We start from the raw sequence: 20,800 nt of genomic DNA on the forward strand, positions 1-20,800 counted from the left end.
GTACTCATTGTAAACATAATACAAAAAAACAAATGTTAAGTCACAAGATCCCCCCTTTAAGAGTCTTAAATGTCCTTGAAGACTACAGTTGTCCACCTCCACTGGAGGAACTGGGTTTTAAGGTGCTTTGTGGAAGAGCACTTGAGTGTCACTAACTGAGGAATTCAAGATTTTTTTTCTGTCCTCGTCTCCCACACTGGAGCGTCCTGCACGTCCACGATTTCAAAGCGCTGACTCTGCAGTCACATAGCTTCTTCTCTGAGACTCCCACTGCCTCCTTTTAACTTGGTTAACTCCCACAAGCCTCCTCCACACAGCTTCAACTGGACATCATGGTACTGTGAGAGACAGAAAGACTGAATTAATATGCTTCATAGATTTAGAACAAAGAGAGTAAAGTGTAAGAAAATTGACATTAAACCATAAGATCATGAACAGACTAAACCAGTCCTGAAAGACTTATGCTAAGAGTTTCAGGAATGCACATAAACTTCACAGTATTTAGATTGATGCATGTAATGTTGAACTAAATCAATCACACTAATGCGAGCGCAAATAAAAGACGGAGCTAGAAGACACATCTGCAGGTTACCACTCAGCTACAACAGCAACGGAGAGAAATTTTTGTATAAGACGGACGGTATGTCGTCATCACTTCGTTGTAAGGGGATGTTAATGGAAACAATTTCAAAAAGCTATTGCACATTCAACTTCAGCCCTCCTTATGCCTAACTTTTTACTTGTACTTGGTATATTCTATTTATTTAGTATTCAGTTTTATAGCCTGTTGTGGCCTAGTGCCTGTTGAAAAAGTTATTATTACAGAAGGATTTTAAATGTTCCTTATTTTTACAATTAAAATAATTTTCTATGGTTGCCTGCGGGCTAAAAGTTATCTCAATCCTGTCTGTTCAAAATGAATTAGAGAAAAACAAATCCTTATCCATTTGTTCTGTAATGAACTTGCACTGAAATGTGCCTTCAGTACACTGTTACACCCCTAGTATATAGCAAGCATTGCTAGGAAAAACTTTAAAACAATAGTTCATAAATGCAATAAAACTATTCATTCCTACCACTCCCAACAAAAGTTTGAGCTGAGGATTTCTAGTAGTTTCTTGATGTCTCCAGTTTAATTCTCCTAATTGTTGAGATGTCCAAAAAAATGGAAGATAAAAAAGTCATACTATTTAGTATGTAGATTTTTGTCAAAAAAGGTCAAATTTTCAAATGCCTAAAAATGCCAGAAATGGACCAATTATAGTCTGTTTATACATATCGTAGCATAATCTGTTCAAAAATGAGAGAAAAACACCAGATTTCGAGATGTCCAAAATGGAAGGAAAAAAAGTCATACTTATGCTGGCATACAGCAAGCATTGCTAGAAAAAAATGTAAAACATTAACTCATAAATGCTATAAAATTATTTTCATTCCTACCACTTTCAAAAATAGTTTGAGCTCAGTAGTTTCTTTATGTCTGCAGTTTAATCCTCCTAATTGTTGGATCTTTTGGTGCTAAATGCCCCAGGGTGAAGTAATTTTATCAGGTTGTGGGACACCTGGTCATGTGTGTTCAGTCTACCTTCTCCAGGCTGCTGCGGTGTCCCAGGCTGACCAGCGTCATGCCCAGGTGTTTACAGGTTCTGTACAGCTGTGATTCTGCCTCCTCTGTCAGAGCACTGGTGGCCTCATCCAACACTGTAACAGGGAAACAAAATGTAAAGAACTTTGAGAAAACTTAGAGATAAGTCCCCTCTAACACAGGACAGGATTAAAACATGCAAATGATTTACATTTATATTCTGTTTATTTTTTCTCTGAATTACTAAATTTAGTGTTAAATCACAGACGGAGGGCGAGGCTCGCTCTCCTGAAACTTCTGTCAGAATCACGCAAAGTTTTCTTTCATGAATACATTATAGAAATCAGGACAAGTCACCTGCATATTTGGGCTGCAGGTAGAAGAGTCGTGCAAAGCAGAGCCGCTGCATTTCACCTGGAGACAGAACATCGTACCTGCAGAGGAAAACACGTTCAGAGTCTGACTCCCTTTGTGGCTCATTTGAAGAAGCAATACACATATTTATTATTTCACTTTGTTATTGTTTTTTCCTCTCACCAGTTCCAGTCCACCTTTTCATCCAGTCCGCCTGTCCTCTTCAGGAGACTGGACTGGAGCACAGACAGAAGTTTTGATTTAGGATCAGTATTTATTCAAATTCAAAATAAATTTAGTGAAATATTCAAGGTAAATAAACAATTTAGCATAACAAACTGAAGATTTTCGTTATATTCTGGAATAAACTGTGTGATAAAATGACTCACCACTCCAGCTAGCTCCAGGAATTGTATAATTCTGTCATCATCCACTGACCCTGAGGAAAGGATAGACAATATTAACAATTATTTCAGTCAATGCAGGAGAAACCAAACCCAAGATTATGTTGTACATACACACATTCATCTTCTCACAACTCTGTTATATATTATTGTATTAATAGTGTAACAGTTAATGAGCTGCAGTAATTTTGAATAGATGCCTTTTCTTTGCTTTTAATGTATATATAATGATATATTGTGTTTACTCACATGCTTTTTATTTACTATTCAATTCTATGTTTGTATGGTTTTTTTGCCATATGAATTAACTGTGATTAAATAAATTAACATCTGTGGCCTTCGACTGTTCCACTGTTGAAAACATTGATACAGTAAAGTCAAAGTGAAATCTGTTACCTGATGTTGGGTAAATATCCTTCAGTGGGTAGATCACCTGTTAAGAAGAGAGCTTCAGTTACTCATTATTCTTTGAGTAAACTGGCAACAAGCATGTCATCTGTGCATATATATATATATATATATATATATATATATATAGTCATGGAAAAAATTATTAGTCCCTTGTTTTCTTCAGTTTCTTGTTCATTTTAATGCCTGGTACAACTAAAGGTACATTTGTTTGGACACATATAATGATAACAAAAATAGTTAATAAGAGATTAATGTAAGAGCTGATATCTAGCCATTTTTCATGGTTTTGTTTATAATAACCAAAATCAATCAAGAAAAACATTACATTGAAGAAAACAAGGGTGGTTAATAATTTTTTCCATGAAGGTTTATCTGCACAACCTGCTCACGCAGTGTGCCATCAGTCAGGTACGGTTTCTGTGGCAGGAATAGGGTTCCTCTGGGCCCGAAACACGTGGTCATCTGGACAAAACCTGCAGAAAAGAAATACAAAAAGGACATACAGTGTCACGAAGCCTTTAATGTGGCCATGCCTGCCTTGAATAGACTGTAAAAGAGGTTTCACTCACCGCTGTCCGCCTCCCAGAGTCGGTTGAGGACCCTCAGTAGTGAAGTCTTGCCTGTGCCCGTGTTCCCCACCACCAGCAGATGTGTCCCCTCACTGATTTTCAGACTCAGATCCTCCACCAGCAGCTCATCAGCGTACGGAGATTTGTACGAAAGATGGTCCAGGATGAAGGCCGTGTCTGCAGGGCCTGCGTGGACGTTGAAGTCACTATGTGGAGAAATTACATTCCATATTTGTCATCTTGTTGCTCTATTTTAGTTTCTCCCGCACTATACAGGTGCATGTCAATAAATTAAAATATCATAGAAAAGTTTATTTACGTCAGTAATTCAATTCAAAAAGTGGAAATAACACGTTATATAGATCCATTACACACAGAATGAAACATTTAATGTCTTATGTCTAATTTATTTAATTTCTTCTAATTAAAATGATTATGGCTTACATTTAAGGAAGACAAAAAAAATGTTAAATTACAAAAGACCAATTTTAAAAAGTATGTTTAATATGGAAATGTTGGCCTCTGAAAAGTATGTCCACCTATTCGACTCAATACATATTACTATTACTTACTGCTATTTGACATGAACTACTGGAAATGAACTTTTCCATGATATTCTAATTTATTGAGATGCACCTGTATAATGCATCCATTAACATATAGAAATGTTCTACCACCAAGGTGACGTTTCGAGTGGTATTCAAAAACTTTTTACATACAGGATGTTGCCTAAATCTTCTTCACTGTACTTTATTGTGGCAGAGATTAATGTAAAAGTGCTCACACAAACCTGTCAAAGTCGTAGCTTTCCCCTGACGCCGGGTCATAGTCACACTGCTTGCGTAGGATGTCATCCATCACCTCCCTCAGCTCCCCAATCCTGACCACAACACACAAACACCACACACACACACACACACACACAGATTCAGTGATAGAAAGGTGGATGGCATGCACAAACGCTGCTGTCATCATCCGTCCTCCAGGAGGTAAATTTAAGTATGCGGCGTGATACCTGTGGGTGTATCCAGCCACGTCTGACAGAGTGGTCGACAGGTCTATTAGCTGCGTGAAGCCATTTATCAGGTAGATGCACACAAAGGCGTTCTGAATATGAACAAGGAGAGAAAGAAAAAGAGACAACATTATTCAAAATAACGGTTTGAAATTAGAAGCACATTGGATGACAGCACGAAAAAAAGAGCAAATTAATACTGGCTGATGATTCTTAAATGTGCTTGTCTACATGACAGAAGTCTGAAGACACAATGATAGTTCTTGAGACATTTAGAAGTGAGATCTCTGTCTAACAACAGGCGTTCAGGCTCAGCAGAGCGTTTTATCAAGATCAAAAAGCTTTTGCTGCCATCTAGTGGTCAAAACTAGCAACACACTCAACCAGCTGTTCTATGATGGCAAACCTTTACTGCCATCTTGCAACTAAACTCTGCCAGGTAAAGGTAAAAGGAGCACATAGTGAAAACCCATTGAGAACCATACATTGTACATTTTAAATTAATGTATAATTTGCCTTATTTTTAAATCGTTTAAACTAGTATACTCACTTATGTCCACCTTTCATTAATGAGATTTGTGACTGACAAAACACAAGGCTTGTATGATAACATTCACACTTCTACGCCTATATGGAAAATAAAACTGATTGTTGTTTTTTTCCTCTCCTCCTCTTTTGCTACATAAAAATCTTTTGCTTATATTTTTAATCACATGTAAGCTTTGTAAGAAAAGGAATAACCCATGTGTTTTATGAAACCTGATGTTTCAAAGCCACATGCTTTGAATGAGTCATTATTAGAAAGTTTATAAAGCTACACCTGTAGAACATTTTTATTTATTTGTAGAATAACACGATAAGATAAGAGTCCCCATGACCTTTCTGCAAAATCATTAAACAAAAAAATCATGGTTGCACTATAACACTAGTTTCTGACTGGTCATCCTTATCAGTAGTTTTTTACCCACAGATTGTTTTAATGACTAGATGTTTTTAAATTGTCTACTATCATGCTCACTTCTTCAAAAGCTTGAGAAAGTAAGTCGGTCTTATATCTCTTAGTTTTGTATGTGAATAAAGCTGCAGTCATAAAGAACTCCAATTTCTGAGAGGGAGGGACAGAACACAAAGCATGCTTACCTTACTGATGAGTGCACTGAGCTCACCGGGAGTGAGGCCGTCATAGACACCAGTGAAGATGGGAATGGCGATTATAATGTAGCTGAGGAATCCCCCAAGGTAGTCAAAGGTGTTTACACCGACTGAGAGAAGAGGTCAGAGGTTAACAGCTTTAATCAAAGCAATCAATGAAAGATGTGAGTCGGTGAGTGTGTGTGTGGGGGGGGGGGGGGGGGGGGGGGGGGGGTTTAGGATGTTCTTACTATAAAGCCAGAGCTCTTTGTTTATGAGACTCTTCTGAGTTTGTAGCAGAGTCTGCAGCCTGCGGTCGGTCCTCATGTGCTCCACTTTACCGGCTCTAAAAATACAAAGCAGCATTTTTCCAAAAACTATGATTGGTGTGATTTGGTGTCAGGATGATTCAGATACTGTCCGTTTTTAAATCAGAGCAAAGTTCACCATAATAAGTATAAAGTTATACAGTCTGAATGTCTAAACTTTCTTGAAATATCTGCATTTCTATTTCAGGAACCTCTGCAGGCCATGAAGTTTTATTTTATGTCATTTTTTTACACACTGTGCTATTGATTGGTTCTGTTCTGTTCGGTTGAACATAAAGCAAAATAAAAATAAAGCTGATCACAAAAAAAGGAATCTCTGCAGGCTGATGCATGCACAATGCACAGTAAAATATATAAAAAAGAAAATGTCGACACTAGTAAATAAATCATGCGTTTGTGCCTCACCTGTAAAAAGCTGCAGACTCTGCATTGACACGGATCTGCATGTGCTTGAATCTGCAGATACAAACACAAATACTGATAAAAATTCAACATTCAACAGTTCCTTTAACAAAGAATTGCATTGTTTAAACTTGCGACATTTGGACTAAATTACAATTCCTCTTTCATGGCTGACACATATCCTGAGCTATTTCCTTAGAAGCAAAAGGCACAGGGCCAAAGTCTACAGATACTTCCTCTCGACAACGGACTGATTTCCTTAAAAATAAACACTGGGTATTTTTCCAGCCTTATTTGATGCAAATCCTTTCAGCCACTCTGTTCAAAGTTCAGGGAAAACACTTTTAAGTCACTCCCGCTTGCTTGTCTGTCATTCTTATTGACACAATCACTTGTGTGTTACTTATTCAATCACTTGTGTGTTTGTCGCTTGATATACTCAACTTACCTGAAGTCCCCCTCCAGTTTCTCTTGCTCATACAGAGTTGACACAATCGGCCCCATGAGCATTTTATTGGCAATGGTCCCAATCACAAAGTAGCCAAAGATACTGACAGGACCCATCCAGCCAGTGCTGCAAAGCAAGGTAACATTATTTATCCACCTCCTTTCAAAACCAGGCAAACAAACATAAAAAAGACAGCGAGAATAAAATAAAATAAAAACCAAATAAGTAAAAAAAATAAAACTAACAGATAATACTGAAAGCAGTACACGTTTTAGTGTTATTTTCACTGCAGCTACAATACAAAAAACTTAAAATACAACAATCACAAACGAAAAAAAAAAAGGGAAACTTTTTTTTAGAGTTGCAGCAGACCTTTAGAGTTGGACTTTCCCATTTCTTAACAAACCACAAACAAAGAGCTCAGGAGATGGCTAAAAATTAGATATCATTTTTCTTTTTTATATAAATGTGTCTCTCGCAAGGACAAATGTTGGCAAATGTAGCCGTAATAACATGATACCTTAACAGAGCACAATGCAGTGTGTTTCTGATGATGCTTCAAGTTCAGAGTAGGTGTTAAGTTTGGTAAAGAGTGTGATATATTGCAACTACCAGCGTACTGAAACCCAAACTCACCTCTGAAAACAGTGGTAGGTGTAGTAAGCCAGCGTGAACGGTGACACAATCAAACGACTAGCCATGGTGCTCATCTGCTTAGACAACCTCTCTGCATCCTGACTGATCCGCTGGTCTCTGCAAGTTACACAGAAAGAAAAAACACACAGTTAAATCATTCCACTTCATGATCATGTTTAATATTGTAATATTAATTAGATTTTATAGTCTCTGCCGTGTGATCAAAAACTTTCAGAGGATAGATTCATTGATGATGTGTTTGTGGCTATATTAAAAACAACCTTACATAAGACTACAAGGATAGAAACCATCAAAGCTTACGGGTTGTCTATATCCTCTCTGAGTACATTGAGTGTGTAATAGACTCGGCCCTGGAAGTACGACGTATGGAGGCTCTCAGTTAGCTTCTTCCTCCAGTTGACATACATCTGATTACAAATGTACTGGTCGATACTTTTCAACTGGGAGAGGGAGAGAGGAGCACAGAGAGAGAAAGGAATTTTCTATTAGAGAATTAAAGTAACAGAGACAATAAACAGCAGCTACATGACGATTTATGAGACTAACAAGACATAGTTTGATAGAAGCCTGCTACTGCTGTTCATTTAAAAAGCAACATGGTAAAAAACAGTTTGAAGAATATCTGGGTTTTTTTCAGAATAAATGCAATATTTTGATATGTGCTTGTAATTTATTGGGTTCAGAGGGCAAGTATTAACTGTGTGTAGGCTGTAAAGTTGAGATGTCAGACTGCCCTGACCTCACACTGTCTTTTACAACAGCATCCCTGAACACAAAAAATATATCATACAATAAAATGCAGGTAACAGTGCACCCAATTTATTTTTTTGCTTCAGTTCACATCTCAATATTTAGGCAGATAATGTAAAGTATTGGGAACACAGAATTTGTCCCAATAACGATAACAGTAATGATGTCACACACACAATCACACACAATAAATAATTTGGATAAAATGTGGATAAAATGTAGCAGCCTGACGTCTTTCTGTGGTGGTTAATTACATAACCAATGAGTCTGTGAGAGCATTCAGTAAATATTCCTGCCTCGTTAATGCCTCGGGATGGAAGCTGACAACAACTTCAGTGCAATAAAGTTTTAGAAAACCATGAGGTGTCTACGTAGATGATCGTTGGAGAAATTATGTGGGAAATTTGATAGCATGTTTACTGCAACAAGCTCCAACATAAGTCCATGTTTCTTTTCTTTTCTAGCTGCTGTGAAATAAATAAGGCTTCCTTCAAGTGCTGGAAATGCAGAGATCTATAAACACTAACTATAATATATAAAATATATTTGTGCTACACTGGGGGATTAAACTTCACAACATGATGTCACACAAACGGGCCATTTAACTCACACTTTCACACAACCCTGGGGTTAATCCACATTGACTAATCGAGTATGAATGCAGCATAACAAACGAAACAAGTTAAACAAGTTTAAATAAAACCATGCTGTTACTTTTGAAATATGTTACTGATCATAGCCACACAAACAGTAAAAAGTCAAACAAGCACAAACATGATATTGAGATTTTTTTTCTTTTTTTATTCAATATTCTGTGAAGTTATTGAGTAAAACACATGTACTGTTATAATGAAAATAAATTAATGAAGTAAGGAGTTTGGCAGAAGAGAAAAATGATAAGAGAGATGCTGAGGTAAAGCATGCTTAAAGAGTGTACAGCAAAATTATTTTTAAAAATGACCTCTATAAGGTTGCTATTAGCAGCAGGAAGGTATGAGCTCCTTCAACTTACTGTGGAGTTGAGCAGGATGAGCACCATGGCTGTGCCCACTAGACTCTTGAAGCTTGAGTAATCTTGGTCGGCCAGCACATTGTAGAAGTGGCTGGGGAGGATACCCACTTGGTAAATGATCAGCTGCTCTGGTGGCAGAGAAAAAAGATGAGTTAGCACATTGTTGGGAAAACACTGCCTCGTAAAACAACGTAGGTAAATTAAACAACCTTTAAGCTAAAGGTCAGCAGGGAAAAACCATAGTATGCAGTCTAGTGTTATCTGCAGAGGAGTTTTACAATGCCGCAAAAGGCATTTTTCCAACAGGCAGTGAATGTGTCTCATGATGAGGCGTCAAGGCATTTCCCTCAAATTACAGTAATTTGATAGCAAAATGGTCCAGTTGTAACAATGTATTTCCTTTTTTGCTTATCGTACTTCTCCTCTTGCACAAAAAGCTTTTGAAACTCCAGCAGTTACCTGTCAGGGTGACAGCTAGCAGCGTCCCATACATCAGAGCACTTGGACTGGTCCATGATGGGAACAGCACCTTCTGGATGCTGCAGAACCTCTGAACAAACTTCCAGTCTAATTTTGGTCTGAATTATACACAGCAAGACATAATGAAGCTGTGTTAGAAAACTACAACAAAAGACATAACACAATTGAATTACATGCATGCATTAGGTGCAACATCTGCATCTCATCAACTTAATTCCTGTGGTCACATGACGAAATTATTGCATTACGTTGCACCCATTATTTCACTTACAGCATTTACTTAACCTGGCAATACTTTAGACGACTTTAACATCCTCAAAGGGGCAATATGTTGTATAGAACAGTAACGAATGAACAAAAATGAAAGTCATAATGCGTTATGATTTATTAAGCCAACAGATTACTCAGAATGATGAGGGGAAAAGCTGTATAAATCATCGTATTTATTTGACAAATACATATAATTATGTCTTTTTTTAAAGAAGAAAATCTGCTCGTTTTTCTGCATTCATAAAATAATTATCTGAAGTTTTTCTGTAAGAGCATTTTTTTTAATTTAGAATTTTTTTTCAGAATTCTAACATAATTAGCTCATTATTTCATAAAATCATCATACTCAAGTGAGTGTATTTAACTTTCGTACTACAAGGTGAATTTTCTCTTTCATCTTTTTTGTCTACCGATATTGTTGGCATTAACTTTACAACTAATAGGCTACGCTCTTAAGGTGTATCTTCAGTCTTACCTTTTTGCCCCTCTGCCATTTGACTTTTCCAAACGAGGCATCTGCGCTGGCGACAGGAGACTAAAATATTCTACGATAAATCTTCACATATGTTTCTCTGTCCTGATATCACGTTAGTATTGAGCGAATATTAACCAGCCGGTTTAGCTGACCTCAGACTAACCAAGGTCTAACGTTAACGTTGCCCAAGAGACAACCGGTAAGCTAAGCTAACAGTTAACATTAAACGGTCGATGGGTACAACCAAACAAACAATAACGCAAAAACAACTTCCCTCTTTATTACTTGTCCCAGTTCCATGAATTTACTGTAATGATGACTAACTACCAGTGGACCTTGTTGCTCCACTGTGCACCGAAGTTTGTTTGGTAGGTAAAATTAAAAGCCCGGACTTCCGGTGTCATCGTAACTTCCGGACTCCGATCTTTCAAAATAAAAGGCTCCAGGTACAGGGAGAAAATACACCAAAGACATATTTTGTCATATACTTAAATGTGAAATCACTTACTGGTCAAAATCATAGACTGCATAAAAATATATGAATATGAATTCCGCTGTTGCACAAAGTAAGATTTTAGCCTCAAACACTGCAAAATTATACTATCTAATCTTAAAACCTAGGAACTAGTTTATATTACTTTATTTTATATTTTATTAATTTAAGCTATTTTTCCTTTTTTAACTTGCACATTTAATGTTTATATTCTCATTTTGTTTTCATGTGTATGATTTTTTTTTTTTTTTTAAATATATAGGCTACATATCTAATAAGCATTGTTAGAGAGAGCCTGAGACCTAAGTTTTTCATTGCCAACAACTGCTTGTCTGTAATTGTTGTCCACATGATAAATAAAGAACTTGAACAGAATTATGGTATATAATAAAAGTATGTTTGGTTTGTTTCTGTGTCCTGTGGCGACTATTTCACATCTGGACCACCACAGTGTTAAAAACTAAAAAGCAGTGGGCATTGGCCTATAAAAAGAGGCTATTAATGGTTGTGGGTACCTGGGTGTGGCCCAGCTTTAGAGAGCTCAGAGATACTTGAAAGGCTTAAAAATAGTTTTTGAATGATACCTCATGATAAAACAACTACGTTTCAATATTTCCATAAGGGAAAATGTAACAGTCATTCTGTGATATTTTTAAGTATAATATACTAATACTTAACAACACAGGCATTAACAGATTAAACCTTCCCTCAGCAACTAAATGTATACTGGTAAAAGCACAGGCAGAGTGAAACCATGTGTTGACCTGTTCATTCTTTAGATTCAGATGCCAAAACAGCCATCAAAAAAAATTAAATCTATGTGAACAGAGAAGAGCACTGATTGGGCAGGATGCACATGCATGGTTACAAACAAGATAACGACCTAAAACCTTATCTATACTGTTCAAAGGTTAAGCATGAACCCAATGTACTATTTCGGTGCAGGGAGTAAAACACATGACACTACTGCCCATACTGCAGACTCAGTGTTGACAAAACAAAAATGCAGTTATTCTAGATTTTTGCAGTACTACACATACATGCAACTGTACTATGCACTTATCTTTAATGTACTTCAATGTACTATGTTTTGTGTGAAATTAAAGAAAGATTTGTTATTAATAGGCCAAATTTACTGTTACATTTATTTATATCATATTCACAGTACTCTTAGGTAGAATACACTTGTCTAAAATCCCAGATGTACTGATTGATTGGGCCTCAGTGAAATTTCCTAGCAAATAAGATTCACTTTTGAAATTCAGAAAAATAAAATGCTTTCAAAATTATTATTATTATTTTTGGAACATTTTATTCTCCTTGTTTCCATACTTTTCCAAAGGTTACAGTCTTTGCACAACAGAAAAAAAACACGTGGGAATGGCTGGTAATAATAGGCCTAGACATGAGTATTTATGATACATGCACAACCCTAATTCCAAAAAGGTTGGGACGTTGTTCAAAACTTAATAAAATAGATGTCATTTGTATTTACGTTTTATATAGCATGCCAACTTGGAATCAGGGTTGTATAAATGCTGTGGCATTAATATCTTTACATAAATATTAGAGCAAATCATTATTGGGACATTAGCAACAGCAAATATCAATTGAAACATTCAGACAATTGTTTTTATATTTAGCTGAATTGTAATGTCTTAAATATAATTTTTATAAATCAAGTGTGAGTAATATTTTACTTATATTTTTTTCCCTATAGCAACAATTCAGCTTCAGTTAGTCAAGAAGGAAAAATACTTTATCAAAAATATGTTATTTCAATTTTATGCTTTCATGTGATTATTCAGAGCACTTAACTTAAACATGGACCAAAATTACAAATGTTTTTGAAACAAGCACAAAAACGTACAAAAAGGAGGCAATGAGATAATGCTGACTATAATAATGTAGAAAAAACTTAATACAACAGACCTGCTTTTTCAATCTTCCAGATTTAAATAGAGATCATGTGACTGTGAGCTTGAATACTTAAAGCCTATTTTACTGCTTCCAGACTGATTTAATTTAAGCATGGCAATAAATGAGAAGTGAAGTGACTTCACGCATTACTGATTCACGATTTGGTTTATTATAGAGCATTGAATTGTCTGATAACATGTTATTATATATTTCAATCAATTATGTAAATGTACAATAGAGTCCTCATTAATGAATGCAAGCATCATTACAGTACATCGTATTTGCAAAGTTCCAGTTAACACTTAAATGTGTCGTCCACAGGAGGATTTTAAAGGATAAGGCTGGTGATGTTCTATATTGTTATTGTCAACAAATCCCAAGAAAAAGACCAAAACCAACAAAACATCAGTCTGTCTCTCAACAATTTACATCTTGTCTGTGGGAAGGGTTAGGTCAGATCATTTACTGAATGCAAATTATATATTTATTACTGATGTAATCCACTGAATACTTTTGGATAACTTCAAAATCAAATATTGAAAATATTGCACCTTTTACTAAAGAAAAGGACACAGCCACAAAAATCATTTCTCTTTGAACATCTTATTTTCAATGCAAATAAAATGCATTTTGCATATTCAGCATCTAGAGAATGTAAATAGTAACCAAATTACCCTTTCAATACTGGCACAAACTACAGGTTTACTGTGGGAATTCTTCAACACGTGGGATGCTGCTTCTTTTGTGTACATTTGGCTGCTGTTTTTGATTAAATGGAGGACTTTGCTCTGGTGACACAAGAGGAGCGCTTACTCAAAATGTTCATCTTCCATTTTCAGTGCAAATAAAAAAGGAAGAAAAACATCTTAAAAAAAACAAAAACAATTTAGAAATGAAAAAAAAAAAATTTGTTAAATCACAATTTTGATAAATGGTATCATAATTTAAAAAAATTCTATACTTTAACTATATTTTTATAATTTGATTACATGTAATCCATTACTACCCACCCTGTCTGTGGCTTTGGTTCTGGTTAAAAATGTAAATCTTTTAAAATGGCTCACAAATATATACTTTCATTTTTTAAAGCCAAAATAATTGCATACAGCAGCTGGCCACTGACTGAGTTAATACTGTATTTGTTGCAGATTCTTTTCAGCTGTGGATTGATGCACATTTTGTGCATTTACAGCTTGAAAATAGCATATGTGGGATCAACTCAGTATAAACTGCAGGGTTTTAGCTCATTGATGTGGTATTAATACTTTATCATATTACTTTTGGATAACAATGGAGCTCCATGGCACAGAGAAATACTGGCAAACCAAAAAAAATATAGAATATCACCATAATTATTCTTCAAAGCAACTTCTGCTGTGCAGAAACACAAGCTTTATCTTGTGTCGTAACAAGCAGCAGGTTTCGAAGTGCTCTTTGCCTTCACCATGTAGGTGAACATGTCAGCAGTAAATGACAGTTTGCACACAACACTCAGGCAAGGTTTAGGATCCTTAAGAGGAGAGGCACCACACAGACACAACTAAAACCAACAACACTGTAGACCATGTAACGGTACGGCAGCTCTACTTTCATCTGCTGCCTCGCCTGTCTTACATCATCTGAAGGCAGCCCGAACAGTCGACACAAGAACGGAATAGTCACTGCTTTCATGATCATTCTCGTGACTAGGATGACGACAACTCCGATGACGAAGCGCAGCAGGGAGAGAAACACCAAGCCGACGCTGAGTGGTGGGAAAGTTAGAGGAAGTGAGGACAGTGGTGGATCCAGCAGCAGCCCCAGCTGATAGTTCACATGGGTAGCGATGGCAACTCCTGCCCCGGTGCCCAGAGCCTGAGCTGTGTCGCCCCGAGAGGTGCTCCAGGAATCCAGAGAGAAAGCCACAAGTCCCAGGCTCACATGTGACACGATGATCACAAGTGGAGCATAGTGGCCCATCATGTAGAAGGTGTCGATCTTCTCCAGAATTGGCTGGAAAAAGGCCAGAATAAGGAGGGTGTACAGGAAGCCAGTGATTACCTCCTGCAACACAGGGACAGATGTCAGTTTAAACCAGGAATATACACTATGAGGGCCAATAGGTTTTAGTAATGTTTACCAAAAAAACCTTTCTGGTTCTTATACAGCACATTAAAGTTTCATTAGCTTGGGTTTAATGGCATATTAAACATAATAAAGTAAAATAAATAATGTATTCTGAAAATTTCACATCAGAGACACCCTACTGCAAGGAATACACACAAGAGATCTTTAGCTTCAGTTTCTATATCATCAAATAAAAACATAAAATCAGGTGAGCTACTGGCTGATAAACAGGTGCTACTGTTGTTATAGTGTAGAACATAAACAATATCTATGAACTACAGTTACCTGGTCACCAAATCTAATCTAACCTTATCTTTACCTTTTATTTGTTTATTGTTCTGATTAATATTTCCACAAATCATAAAGTTAAAGTAAAGACACTACAAGGAATGTTATACATCTCTTTTTATCACTCCATAAATGAGAAAATAATGTCAATAAAAATGTGCTATGCTTAATAAAATATTATACAAATCATCTTTTTTCCAAAAGAAATTACCTGTCCACCTACAGAAATGAGCACAGGTGACTTGAACAGAGAATATTTGTGATCAAGCAGAGGTAGACCTCACTGAGTAATCATTCTGGGTTGGGACTGTAGATGACAGTGCTTTATATTCTCACATTCATTCATATTTCAGTGAAGGATTATTCATTACATGCCACGTACCAAAATGGAATGCATCCCCATGTAGACTCTGCTTACACAGACCAGGACACTCCAGCTGAGAGCCACACCGAAGCCAAAGAGGAATGGGTACTAGGAGAGAGGATAAAAACATAAACACTGATATCAGAAAGACTGCTGAAGGTTAGCCTTCAAACTATACATAAATCTAGATCATACTTTTCTGATAAAAAGAGCTCTTCAGTGGGCTCATGGAGTCATTTTTGTAGGAGTACATGCTTTCTCACTATTCCACTGACTGTGACCACAATATACAGCAGAAGAAGCTACAGCACCCCTGTCCCTGTGGCTTAAATGACAATATGTCAGCAGAAATACTAGCTTTCAGAACCCACAGTTCACAGTCCATTCACAAGACATTTAGCTGATATCCTTGAAAGAATTCATGCAAAGGTCACTGTGTGAAAACTAGAATCTACTCAGGCACGGTGGTGCTGTCAGCTAAATGCTAACATGCTGATAGCATTGTGCTTTAACATGTATAATGTTAACCAACATAGGTTAGCATGCTGACATTTGCTCATAAGCACTAAACACAAATTGACACAAATGTCAACTTCATGGTGGAGCTAGGGCTGGGCAATATATCGATATAAAAAAATATATTGATATATTTTTAAATGTGATATGGAATTAGACCATATTGCATATATTAATGTAATTCAAAAATGTTTCTTTCTTTATATATAAATGCTGCCCTTACTAGGGTTTGTCATATTTTGTTATGTTCTTTATTCTTTTCTCATATAAATATATTTATTTCAGAAAAAGATTGGCCTATTTTATTTCATGGTCTATTTTTATTTAAATGTGCAATTTATGGAGCTTTGATTTAAAAAAAAAAAAAAAGTTCTCCTGTTGTTATACAGTATTTATGTTCACTTAAATAAACATTTTCAATAAAACTACTAAACTAAACTACTAATTAAACTAAATGTCATATCGGGTTTGACTTTAACTGAACATTTGCTCTCATTTTGCGATAAAATATCCGGATATTTATCCTATATCGATATTCAGCCTAAATATATCGGGATATGACTTTTGGTCCATATCGCCCACCTCTAGGTGGCGCTACAGGCAAGAGTCAAAATCTGGTCTGCATTTGTCAAAAGGCTTCATAGCTGACACGTGATCACAGAACTGGGGATGATTCATTTTTGTCCTCTAGGCACAGTAGCCTACTAGTAGATTTGTAGACATGTATCAGCCCTAAAGGTACAGAAATCCATCAACTGCTGCTGTTTTGAAGCACCAACTGTTTTTGTGCACTCTGGGATGCATCCAAAGCAGAAACCATCCTTTTACTCCTAGTGCTGTCTGCTGTAACCCTCCCAACATCACAACTCCAGTTACACTGCACATGTGTGATAACTCCCAAGGGGTCAGAGACCATAGTTCAGTCTTCATTTAATAGCCTTGGGGCAAAGCTTGAGGCTACGCTAACACTCTTCCGCCTGCCCTGGAAGCTGATTATGGTCTGTATCTTATCTTTCGTTAACCTTTTGTAAACTCTTTCTCTAAAATGTTTTAGTTCCTCAACCTTTCACATCAGAGAACTTGATGACACTGAGGGAGTTCAGGCAGTTCAGACAACTGCCTGATCTCAGTACAAAGCCCTTCACCGGGTGTACAAAAAGACAACAACAAAAACAACATTTTAGTTTCTTAGCTCTTCCTTCCTGGCAGTGTCCCCTTGGCACAGCTCTACACTTATTTACACAAAAAAAATTCAAGGTTTTTGCAAAATGTGCACCATATGCAGGGTCAAGCTGATTTAACCGAGAATTGTACAGAATTCTGAAATACAGGATGTGCACGTCTGGGACCAAACAAAGGAAAGGAATGCACTGTGCGTCATTAATGCATCCGTTTAAAAAAGCACTTAAAAAAAAGCTTGCACTTAAGGTTGAGGTTTGATATCATCGCTAACGTACTAAAGCTATTAATGAGAACAACTCAAAAGACTGGAGTGGATGTTCTTGCCTCACAAATGATCTTAGAGCAGAGTGCACACAAACCCGACATCAGCCAAGTTTCCTTTTGGCTCATCATCAAGTCTCTTGTGGAATTAACATTAATTAGCGACAGCCTTAATGGTACATGGAAAACTTTTACTGCTTTAATCTCTCTATCCTGCTGACACAACATTACTCTCTTTTCTCCTTCAACTCCACACCAATAAAGTGACCTTCCAAACTCCCTGTCCTCCATCTCTCCTGTCTTCTCTCATCCCTAACTTATTTTGCTTATCTGCATTGCTTTCCATTGACACTTTTGTTTAAATTTTTTACTGAAACTATTTCAAATTTGATACTTTCACTTCCCCTAAATCACATTCACGTGTCCCTTCTTCCTCTCTCTGTGTGTCCTACAATGCAGAACAGCAGGTCTTTGTTTATCTTAACATCAAACTACCACTTGACTCCTCTGACACACCCTGTTATGTTGCAACTGTTGTCTTAAAAAGAGAAATGTTAGTTGTCTTCATACAGGACTGTTCAACCAGGATTAACAGTGATTTAAATGCAGTGTGTGGTTTTTAATTCCTTTGGCCAGATTGACCCACTGACCCTCTTTAGCACGTGGGGGCTGTCGGAAAAAAATGTGGAGCTTTTTAGATTTTATTAGGTCAGGTGCCTAGTGTGTTTCTTGAGCGCTGGTATTTTTTATTTAGAATTTACCTGAACAAACACAGAAAGATGTAGGATGTTAAAAGATCTTGCATATTTCTTAACATTTGAAACAGTGGCTCTCAGGGGCCTTGAACATCTGTGACTTTGGTGCGTCTGGCTGCCCTCCCCGTGGGTTAAAAAAAACACACTCATATCCTGTGGATCATAGCTGAAAAAACTGGATTCTAATGCAACAAATTAGCTGTGGGCCCTTTTTAACCCCTGTTCCTCCAACTCTTTACATAGCTTATATATATCCTGTTGCATTTGACTACCAGTTAGATCAGCTGGAATACCCGCCTGGTGTGCAGCGTGCTGGTAAGTTTGTGTAATTAAAAACAAATATGCACCATCATTTTTTTAAATCTAGTTATTATATTGACTTAATGTAGTAGATTTCTGTTCTAACTACTGCTTCTTTTTACTTGTGCCTATATGGTGTTCTTGAGTGCGTTGAAAGGCACCTTTAAATAAAATCTATTAATATTATCATTTTTATAAATAACAACTGATTTTATGATTACATATTCTATACAAGGCTCAAACACAATATAATTTCAATTCAGGGCTTCTGAGGCGGTGGCAACATAATAAAATATTCACACTTTAGAAAATAAAAGTAACCTTCAAGGGACAGGAGGAGAAGTGCTATCTCACACATGAAAGGCGATGTTTTTTATCAGTGTAATTAGCGTTTATGGAGTCAGATTTGATAGGATACCAGATGAACAAGGATCTGGGTGGCTTGCACCTGGGCTGGACAATTTCCTGAGGGAAATCCTTATATTGTGTTCCAGTACTTTAGTATTAACAAACAAACTAGGGTTGCAAATAGAACATAATTTGCAAACAACACAATTTCTCAAATCCCAAGTTGACATATTCAAAGTGCTTGTTTTGTCCAAGCAGGAGCCCAAACCCCAAAGATAATTAGTTTCATATTATAGTAGAGCAAAGAAAGCAGAAACCAGAGCATCTTTGACGTGTTTGACTGATCAATTATTTTAACCAAAATCATATCAGCTCCAAAGCTGAAATACTGTTTTTTTCTGCACCAGTATGTGACATATTGGACTGTGTGTTTAAAAGTTGCTCACCTGCCACCGTCCATAAGTCAGCATGAAGAGACAGAAGGGTATGGCTGTCCCCGTCATAGCGTGCGTGGACGGCATGCTGTACTCTGAGTTGTAGAAGACCTCCACCTTCACCACAGGAGGGGAGGCCGGCCGGGACCAGCGGACCATGTCCTTGGTGGACTGTCCCACGAACAGGTTCCAGGCCCAGACTACGATCAGTCTCCGGCTTACCAGAGCGTCGATGTTCCAGAAGAGAAACGGGAAGAAGATGATGAAGAACATCTCGTTGCCCAGCTCAGTCCCAAACGTGAACAGGTAGAACAGAAACTTGTTGTGGATCAGGAACTCTTGGCCCTGATCTCCGGTCAGGGAGTTTTTCCGGAGGGGTTTCGCTCTGGCGGCGTCTGGGTCGACATCAGCTGCTGCTGCTGGACCATCGGGCCTGGCGGTAATGTCACCCTGCAGCCCGTTAACCTGCGGTGCGGTGGCATCCCCGGCTGCTCCATTCCCTACACCCAGGTCGGAGCTTGGTCCCCCCTGTTGCAGCCTCTTCCTCAGCCCGGGACGCTCCGGCTCCGACTCTCCACTGTCCGGCTTGGTCTCTTTAACCGGAAATGTCCCTTTCACGCCGCAAACGTTTTGAAACCTCGCTACATGGCGGGGGTCTTGGAGATAATTACACATCTGTACAAACTTCTTTACAAAGTCGGTCGCCATGGCTAAAAATAACTGTTACTTTAAAATGCACAACGCTGTTCCGCCGTAAAAATGGAGGTCATGTTCATCGAGGGAGCTTAAAGAGAAGTGGGGCTCCGTGGCCGCTGCATTCTTCTTAACCAAACCAAATAACAGTGATTCAGCTGACAGCACGGAGCCGTGACACTGGACTACTACGTGGTTCCCGTAATCAAAACACAGACCTTGTACACCGGCGTGGACGGCAGCATCCAAAGTCCGTTGCAGATAACCATTACTTCTCGGCAAATCCTAATTCATACTGCCTGCAACTAACTGCGTCAGGCCGTTATTCCTGTTTTCACTCTTATTCTTCTTCTTCTGCTGCTGCTGCTTTGGTTCGTTTTTTTCTTCGTTTGATTTAATGTTAGTCGGGCAATATCCAAAAATGCTCAAGTACCACCCCTGCTGGAGTTGTGATAAATTACACATATTAAACAAAAATGATATATTAAATATTTGTACCCAGTGGTGAGTGTGTTTACTCAAGTACTGTACCTAAGGAAAACTTTGATGCACTTGTACTTTACTTGAGTATTTACATTTACATTCTACTTTATACTTCCACTCCACTAAATCTCACTCCATAATATACTACACTATCTCTGCATATATTTGATGTTCATACTACTACATGCAACAACTTATTTAACCTACTTAACATGCTAAAATATATTTTCTCCATTGTGCATTATCTGTAAAATGCAGAGTACTTTCATGAAAACAAACAAACAAAAAACATATATTTTAATAATAAATGCCAAATAGCAGAAATGTATGTACATATTCTTATTCTGTCTTACATACAGAATACA

At 37.4% G+C, this 20,800-nt stretch overlaps 2 protein-coding genes across 2 annotated transcripts; both read right to left on the bottom strand.

The window, feature by feature from the left end:
* Positions 1 to 51: 51 nt before the first annotated feature.
* Positions 52 to 10,674, bottom strand: abcd4 (ATP-binding cassette, sub-family D (ALD), member 4). The gene is made up of 19 exons (XM_059356663.1): positions 10,293 to 10,674; positions 9,527 to 9,645; positions 9,068 to 9,195; positions 7,606 to 7,745; positions 7,285 to 7,401; positions 6,649 to 6,774; positions 6,204 to 6,254; positions 5,721 to 5,815; positions 5,479 to 5,600; positions 4,339 to 4,430; positions 4,114 to 4,203; positions 3,324 to 3,529; positions 3,136 to 3,227; positions 2,740 to 2,776; positions 2,329 to 2,378; positions 2,123 to 2,175; positions 1,943 to 2,019; positions 1,586 to 1,701; positions 52 to 338 (listed from the first exon to the last, which is right to left on the bottom strand). Exons 1-19 carry the CDS (start codon positions 10,331 to 10,333, stop codon positions 243 to 245), a joined length of 1,848 nt encoding a protein of 615 aa, XP_059212646.1. The 5' UTR covers positions 10,334 to 10,674; the 3' UTR covers positions 52 to 242.
* Positions 10,675 to 12,071: 1,397 nt separating this feature from the next.
* On the bottom strand, positions 12,072 to 20,489 carry LOC131990777 (sphingosine-1-phosphate phosphatase 1-like). The gene is made up of 3 exons (XM_059355891.1): positions 19,272 to 20,489; positions 15,482 to 15,571; positions 12,072 to 14,748 (listed from the first exon to the last, which is right to left on the bottom strand). Exons 1-3 carry the CDS (start codon positions 19,965 to 19,967, stop codon positions 14,197 to 14,199), a joined length of 1,338 nt encoding a protein of 445 aa, XP_059211874.1. The 5' UTR covers positions 19,968 to 20,489; the 3' UTR covers positions 12,072 to 14,196.
* Between the last annotated feature and the right edge of the window lie 311 nt (positions 20,490 to 20,800).

Source organism: Centropristis striata, chromosome 18 (assembly GCF_030273125.1).
Source record: "Centropristis striata isolate RG_2023a ecotype Rhode Island chromosome 18, C.striata_1.0, whole genome shotgun sequence".
Classification (NCBI taxonomy): Eukaryota; Metazoa; Chordata; class Actinopteri; order Perciformes; family Serranidae; genus Centropristis; species Centropristis striata.